This window comes from Papaver somniferum, chromosome 1, assembly GCF_003573695.1.
Source record: "Papaver somniferum cultivar HN1 chromosome 1, ASM357369v1, whole genome shotgun sequence".
Classification (NCBI taxonomy): Eukaryota; Viridiplantae; Streptophyta; class Magnoliopsida; order Ranunculales; family Papaveraceae; genus Papaver; species Papaver somniferum.
Genome location: NC_039358.1, coordinates 174,636,442 through 174,644,626, shown reverse-complemented (window position 1 = coordinate 174,644,626; position 8,185 = coordinate 174,636,442). Strand labels below are relative to the sequence as shown.

At 37.9% G+C, this 8,185-nt stretch overlaps 1 protein-coding gene across 1 annotated transcript; it reads left to right on the top strand.

The window, feature by feature from the left end:
• LOC113308478 (multiple organellar RNA editing factor 8, chloroplastic/mitochondrial-like) lies at nucleotides 1–2,852 on the top strand. The gene is made up of 4 exons (XM_026556947.1): nucleotides 1–506; nucleotides 706–803; nucleotides 901–966; nucleotides 1,986–2,852. The coding sequence occupies exons 1-4, from the start codon at nucleotides 100–102 to the stop codon at nucleotides 2,603–2,605; spliced, it is 1,191 nt and encodes a 396-aa protein (XP_026412732.1). The 5' UTR covers nucleotides 1–99; the 3' UTR covers nucleotides 2,606–2,852.
• Nucleotides 2,853–8,185: the final 5,333 nt, after the last annotated feature.

The following is an 8,185-nucleotide window of genomic DNA, read 5'->3' as shown; positions in this document are numbered from 1 at the left end:
AACCCCCACTGTTGGAAATGCTTCGAGTCTAAAATCCTTCGCTTCTCGAAAGTCATTTCTCCCATCTGAAACTAGGGTTTTACGTAAAAAACGATTACAATGGCGGTGGCTCTATGTAGAGCTCTGATGATTAAAACAATCCCATCATCTGCAGCCTTATCTCGATCTTTGTTGACATCTTCTATTCCTGTATCTCAAATCCCACTATCTGTTCGATCTTTTTCTCATCTGACTCGTGTTCGTCCTCTTGTTGCATTTACTGAGTTCAGAAATCGGTTTCCATCAACAACACTCGGTGGTTTGAAATGTTTGTCTACTCGTGCTACATCATCTTCTTTGAATGATCCACAACCTAACTGGAATAATCGTCCACCAAAGGAAACTATTTTACTCGATGGTTGTGATTTTGAACACTGGCTTATCGTTATGGAGAAACCTGAAGGTGATCCTACTAGAGATGAGATTATTGATAGCTACATCAATACTCTATCTAAAGTTATAGGAAGGTTTGTTTTCGATGCCCTTGTTTTTGCTTTTGTTGAATATTTTAACAAGTTTTGTGGTCAAAATGGGTTTCACACTTTTATATTCTACAACATGCTTTTATTTGGTATCTTTAAAATGCGTTTTGTTCATATGCTATCTCAATTGGGATATTGGTGTAGAAGTGATCCTTCGATAATTATATGTGTTTATAATTTATAGTGAAGATGAAGCAAGGATGAAAATATACTCAGTATCAACCAGACATTACTTTGCTTTTGGGGCCCTTGTTTCTGAGGAACTTTCTTACAAGATCAAGGGTATGTCCAGTTCACTAATGTTTATTGTTTTGTTTGTTTTTAGATTTTTTATAAATCCTACATTTTGTATGTAATCGGTTTCATTCTACGTGTGCAGAATTGCCTGGAGTGCGTTGGGTTCTTCCTGATTCTTACTTGAATGTGAGAGAGAAAGATTATGGAGGTACATAGTCTTTAACTCGTTTATGTTTTCTCTGGTTGGTTTTGTTGTGTTAGTCGTAATATTTTTGAAAATGTAATTTAAGCATCAATTCTTACAAGTGATTTTGCAGTCGGCTCGCGTGAAATATGTAAATGGGTATGAATTTTTTTATTCTAGTTAGTATGTCTGCACACACATAAATGAATAGTTTCAAATTTAACAGCATATACCAGGTTGGGCTGAAAACATCAACAATTTTCATATTAGCTATACACTATTTCACGGCAACACTTAGTGAGATGGTTACTCATATTTGTTACCAATTTTTAATATCAAAATGTTCGGATCTAACTTCTGAGTATTTTACGGACATTTCGAATGATCTGTAGCTAAGAATAAGAAGGCATGGTGTTCACAACCTTAGATGCTAATTCTAGCTTATTACTGCCCCTTTGGAGTACTGTTTTTGGTTTTTTCTTTTTCTTTATCTAATTGTTGTTTGTACCTTTTAATTTCTTTCTTATTTTGTAAAACTTGTGTCTAGTTTATGTGTCCTGTCGCATATCAAAATTGTAATAATTAGTTTAAAATCATATTGACTGGTTTTGTTTGGTAGACCTATTACTATCTAATGTAAAGAATAACCTCCTGCTGCACGGATCATGTTGATTAGTCATGTATGTCATAATCTTGTAAAGGACTTCAGTTTGTTATTCCATTTTATGTATCTTTTAGCTGCGGTTAGTAGTCCTTCACTCTATTTGATGTTTATAAAGGTAGTATTGTTGGCCAATCCGTAGCCAAGAGTTTTGTATTCGTTTATTGTTGCCTTGGTAAGTCCAATAGGAAAGACTATGCGGAGACCAGGATGTCTGTTCGGTTTTGTCAATCTGCCAAGCATTTTTTATATCTCGCTTAGACTTTCGTCTTTCTATACATACTCAATACAAACAGATTTCAGCAACTAAAATCTCTTGTTTTAGGCCTTGATGGAACTTACTTTTATATATAGTTTGCTGAAATTTTGTTGTCCTCTGCAGGTGAACCTTTCATCAATGGGAAAGCTGTTCCTTATGATGCCAAATACCACGAGGAATGGGTGAGGAACAATGCACGAGCAAACGAGAGGCCCAGACGCAATGATAGGCCACGTAACAACGACAGGTCCAGGAACTTCGAGAGGAGGAGAGAAAATATGCAAAGCCGTGATTTTCAGCCAAACCAACCAGGATCTCCTCCAGGAGGTATGCCGCATAATCCCAACATGCAGAGTCCAGGAGGTATACCACCTAATCGGAACATGCAAAACCCTGGTCAAAACATGGGAGGTATGCTACCAAATAGCAATATGCAAAACCCTGATCAAAACATGGGAGGCATGCCACCAACTGGCAATATGCATCAAAACATCGGCGGTCCACCTGGTGTACATATGCAGCCAAATATGGGAGGTATGCAACATAATGCATATGCACAGAACAATATAGGAGGTATGCCCCCAAATGCCAACATGAGAGGTGCACCATCACCTAATGCTGGATATTATAATAACAATATGCCGAACAATGGTGGAGGACAGTACAGAGATGCTCCACCTCAAGGTGGAGGTGCGCCCTACCATGGGGGGCCACCTAGAGATTTTAACTCAAATGGCAACTAGTCTATTAATAGGGCTTTGAACTGTAGATAATTGGTAAAGTACTAAGTTATATTTTGGGGTTTGGGTTTATAGATCTTTGCTCATCATAGTTTAGCTGGTAAAGAAACAGTTGTTTCTATGCCTGGATGTTACCCATTTAGGCTTAATGTAGGCAATATTAATGTATGCGTTTGACCTAAAAATTCAGTGTTACTCCTCCGTTGCTACTCTTTTTAGAATCTATTTACTAGTAGTTCTGTGCTTGTCATCTTGTTCTGTTTCTCTCTCTATGGTGGTTTGAACTTTTGTTGTTTATATTTTATATTCGTAAACTTGATTCCTTGCTTTTATAGTAAAACTGGTCATTATATGCAATGGTATCTCTGTGCTGCCATGGATTGAGCTTTGCTTGGACTAAGTCATGTTTCCCTGCTAATAATTAAAAGGGTAGCTCCTATTCAAGTGCTTTATAAACCCTTTCCTGGTGTTGCATATGATAACCAGCTGTTGACCATTGCTTAGAAAAAACAAGAGAAGATGTGATCCTTTTATTTGTATCTTCGAAGTCTGAATGTGAAGTCTATGTGCCTAGGAGGCATAGTGCCTGAACTAGTAAACTGGTGCATTGGCAAAATGCCACCACATTTGTTGCCTGGTGCTCTTGCCCCTTGAGTGTTGTTACCGAGTGGTTTATCCCATTGAAATAAATGAACTACAGGTTATCTAGTTATTGGTTGGGTTAGAGCAAGTCTTACGGTGGAATCCTACCTATTCCAAGTGTGGAAAAATTGTGGAATGTCTAGTCTAGTGGCTTCCAAGTTGGAGTCTTCCACAATTTTTCCAAGCCATGTTCCATGATTTCGTGGGATGGTATGTGGAATCCATGGAAACGCTAATCAGATTAACGTAAAATCTATTCAGAATAGCGCGCTAGAAAACAAAAAACGCCAATAAAAATAGCGCCCAATGCTAATCTAAATAGCGTAAAGCGCTATTCAGAATATCGTTTTTTTCATCGGTAGATTTAAAACGAGCTGCTGAAAATCTAATGGTTCAGAAAAAAAGCTCTACTCTTAATAGCGTTTTTTTAGCGCTATTCTTATTAGCGTTGAAGACTATTTTGATTAGTGTTTTTACGATTCCACCACCACACTTACCTTCCATGAACTATTCCAAATGCTGAGGTGGCGTGGAAGATGGAAGATGGAATTCTTCCACCATAAGACTTGCTCTTACATTATCACCGGATATATTTTCCCTTGGACGACTTGCCAGATGTGTTGGGGTTTTGTTCCGTATACAATACTATATGGCTGAAATTGGACTTTAGAAGACAGTTTTTGAAACAGAAATAGTGATCTAATGCTGCCAAAACCGTGGCTAAAGGGTAGTTTCGGGTTTGGAATGTCTACAAGGTTTCTTTGGATTAGGAAACTTGTATGACGGTTTGGAGGAGTATTTTCCAAGTTTAGGATTTCCTAATTAAGGTGTGAGTCTATTTTTAGGAGTTTTAAGACTTGTGGAGCAAGGATTTGTCTACTATATAAGAGGGCTTATATTGTGTGTAGAATCCATTCTCTTGGTTTATCCTCTTGGAAATCCTCAAGAACGAGAGTGATCGAGGGTCACAACCGTTGTGTCCTACGATGGTTGGTGATGGGGCAAAATTTATGTGAGAAGAGTGACTTGTAGTGAGAGCAGGTATGGGAGAAATCTAGGGTTTCTAGGGTTCATATGAGAGAAGCTAGAATTCGTGATGTTCTTCATGTTCTTGTCTAAAGTCGAAGCAACCATGGCGGTGGAGGTTTATGGAAGAAGAAGAACAAAGGAAGAGGTAAACTCTTCGTAATATGTCTTGTTGTTTGTAACGTTTAGCGCTAGCGGGTTATATAACTAGTTGATTATGTGATGTGCATCGATGTAATAACTTGTTATGATAATGAAGATTCTCGGGGTGGTTTTGGCCGTGGATGTAGCCTACAGAGGTGAACCACGTAATCTTTGTGTCGGGTGTGGTTTGTCTATTATCTTATTGATAATATATTGTGCTAGTATTATCCGATCATGCTAATCTAAAGATGTAAGAGAGGGATTCGAGCTAAGTTATCTAAAGTAGGGTGTTTCATGGAATTTACTTCTATGGAAACATGCCGGTTCGAGATGAACGTAACCTTAGTTTCCCGACAATTGGTGCGGTGAGCGTGGATAAAGATGGCAGTGATTCAGTAATTTGAACAAGAGGTTTCAAAGAAGTGAAAGTCTTGGTTCATAGCAGAATGATATAGATCGCGAAGACGATGAGTAAATCAAGTTCGAACAAAGAATAGGATGATATCAAGAAAGATTCGACAACTTTACTTGATGTGACTATGATTCGTGTTGAAGGTGTTTTCTTTAATTATGAGAGAAGATCGTTCGTGGGTTCAACTGAGTCTGCAAATATTATCAGGAGGATATTTTGAATCATGGTGGTGCTAAGTGACACTCGTTCATACACAACATATGAAGATTGTAGCATGTTTTGTCTACATGGAGGATGGCTCAAGATTGTTGGTTCTTCGAGTTGGTTAAGTCCGTCTGGAATTGTTTGATGACTCATATCAAACAATGTCAAGTGTTAGACATGTGTCGAAGAAGAAATATTCTACAAAACGGTAGAATAATGAGTGATCATGGCGACGAAGTAGTTTGATACAAGTCATGTAGAAACTTGTATAAATTATATGAAGAAGTCGTTCGTGGTGATGCTAGAAGATCGACAAATTGCGATTCCGATGGTGCCAGTGCAAAAGGAGGAATTCGGTTTAGGTGGTGGTTCAAGATCAAAGTACAAGACAATTTTGATTCGTGCTAGTGATGATGTCCGCGAGGATGGCCTTGTATAAGGTGGTAAACATTCATGCTTTGTTGGAGTGAAGAAGAAAGTTTTGTTCACGTCACAAAAGGTGGTGATTGTTGGGGTTTTGTTCCGTATACAAAACTATATTAGATGACAGTTTTTGAAACAGAAATAGTGATCTAATGCTGTCAAAACCGTGGCTAAAGGGCAGTTTCGGGTTTGGAATGTCTACAAGGTTTCTTTGGATTAGGAAACTTGTATGACGGTTTGGAAGAGTATTTTCCAAGTTTAGGATTTCCTAATTAAGGTGTGAGTCTATTTTTAGGAGTTTTAAGACTTGTGGAGCAAGGATTTGTCTACTATATAAGAGGGCTTATATTGTGTGTAAAAATCCATTCTCTTGGTTAATCCTCTTGGAAATCCTCAAGAACGAGAGTGATCGAGGGTCACAACCGTTGTGTCCTACGATGGTTGGTGATGGGGCAAAATTTATTTGAGAAGAGTGACTTGTAGTGAGAGCAGGTATGGGAGAAGTCTAGGGTTTCTAGGGTTCATATGAGAGAAGCTAGAATTCGTGATGTTCTTCATGTTCTTGTCTAAAGTCGAAGCAACCATGGCGGTGGAGGTTTATGGAAGAAGAAGAACAAAGGAAGTGGTAAACTCTTCGTAATATATCTTGTTGTTTGTAACATTTAGCGCTAGTGGGTTATATAACTAGTTGATTATCTGATTTGTATCGATGTAATAACTTGTTATGATAATGAAGATTCTCGGGGTGGTTTTGGCCGTGGATGTAGCCTACAGAGGTGAACCACGTAATCTTTGTGTCGGGTGTGATTTGTCTATTATCTTATTGATTATATATTGTGCTAGTATTATCTGATCATGCTAATCTAAAGATGTAAGAGACGGATTCGAGCTAAGTTATCTAAAGTAGGATGTTTCATGGAATTTACTTCTATGGAAACATGCCGGTTCGAGATGAACGTAACCTCGGTTTCCCGACAAGATGATATGCCTGATTAATTCTCTCACGTAGCTATGTCTCACTCGTACTTACATAGTTGCATGTCTATTTTTCTTGTGAAGCTATTTCTTACTATCACGATGTAAAGATATCGCGGGCATTGGCTTGGACCATAGATTGATTATTAATAGTAAGTTCTTAAGAATGCGACTTACAAATTAGCTTCTTTGAAATCTATGGTACTGTAACCCCTGCAAGAGTACAAATCCATTAATCCATTAACTTGTGGACTTAGCTTCATTAGAATGCTGAATTAGTCTTCCAATTTGCACTACTAAACATCAGTAACATATACCATAATCCATTGTTTTCCCTTGAAGCATTAAAAAGTTTATGAAACTGCATGGCAACGGATCATTCGTGGCCCATTAGCAAACCTACTCCACCTCCTAGCTGCAAGTGTTTAATCAGGAGAAGTAAAAATGCTCAACCTCCCAGCTGCAAATGCTTTATCATGACAAGTAAAATGCACCGCATACATAAGGAAAAACGTTTGCATATGCATATTCCAGTTAGATATCAAAAGTTGTTCTTTTTTTCCTTTTTGATTGGTAAAAGAAAGGGTATAAATTTATACCACCTTAAGCCGAACAAAAGAAAACAAAATATTGGTTACATACTATCAACACGATTTATAAAAGGAGATACCAAATTTTTTGAGGGATGCCATTCCAAATCTCTAAGAAGGATCAAAATAGATATTGTACCGATTTCGGATAACATCATCAATAGAGTGTAAAGACTTAAAATCCTTAATGCCTAAAGGCCAATAATAATACAACAGATAAATAACCTCCTTAACAACACCCATCAAATTGATTTTCTAGTTAGCAAAAATTCTAGGATTTTTCTCCTTTTTGATGCTCCGCATAACAACAACTAGGATTAGATTCCACACATCACTAACAACTTTACTCTTTTAAGCCAAATGCCAAGCTTGAAAAGATGTAGGAATGTGTACATGCATTGTAAAAGACAAACTCATCTTCCCTAAAAAATCAGTCCAAATGTAATGACCCAACCCTCCATCGATATTGTCCCCATTTAGCTATTGTGGTCATCCTATAATGTGGAGTTTTCATCGAGCAACAGTTTCCCGAGAGTCCACCCATCTTTGGGTTATTCCTGCCGAGAACGCTTAACTGCAAAGTTCCTTGCAACTCTAGAGTTCTCCTGAAAAGGCCTAGCTATAATATAGATGTTGCCTCTTGTGAGACCAATATCTAACAACCGTCTAACATACTCTCTCACCCGAGCACAAGAAACCCGTCCCTAGTTGTATCTTAATTGTCACCGATATTTTTTCCGCTTACCCACTGCGGTTATCTAGCATGGTGAGACTTTTAACTGCACTAATGTGTTTATCCAGCAACAGCTTCCCGGGATGTCACTTATCCTATGACTACCCTCGACCGAGCATGCTTAACTGCGAAGTGTTTATCACGATCGGTCAAGTGTACGCAACACTCGGTTTAATTATTCTGATCATTATGTGCCCACTCAAGATCTTCCTACGAAACAAATACCCTTAGAAAATAATAATGAAGGGGAAATTGCCAAATTCATGGAAAATGCACGATAAAGTATTCACTCGTTTTCAAGAGAGGTTTAGTAAAAAAATTATTGATAATAATCCATGTTTTGAAGATCCTACACCAACGTCAACTTCAAAAGTACCTTAGATGAAGAAGAGAATAAAAGTAATGTAGAGAGTTTTAGTGTTGCTGAAATCAAG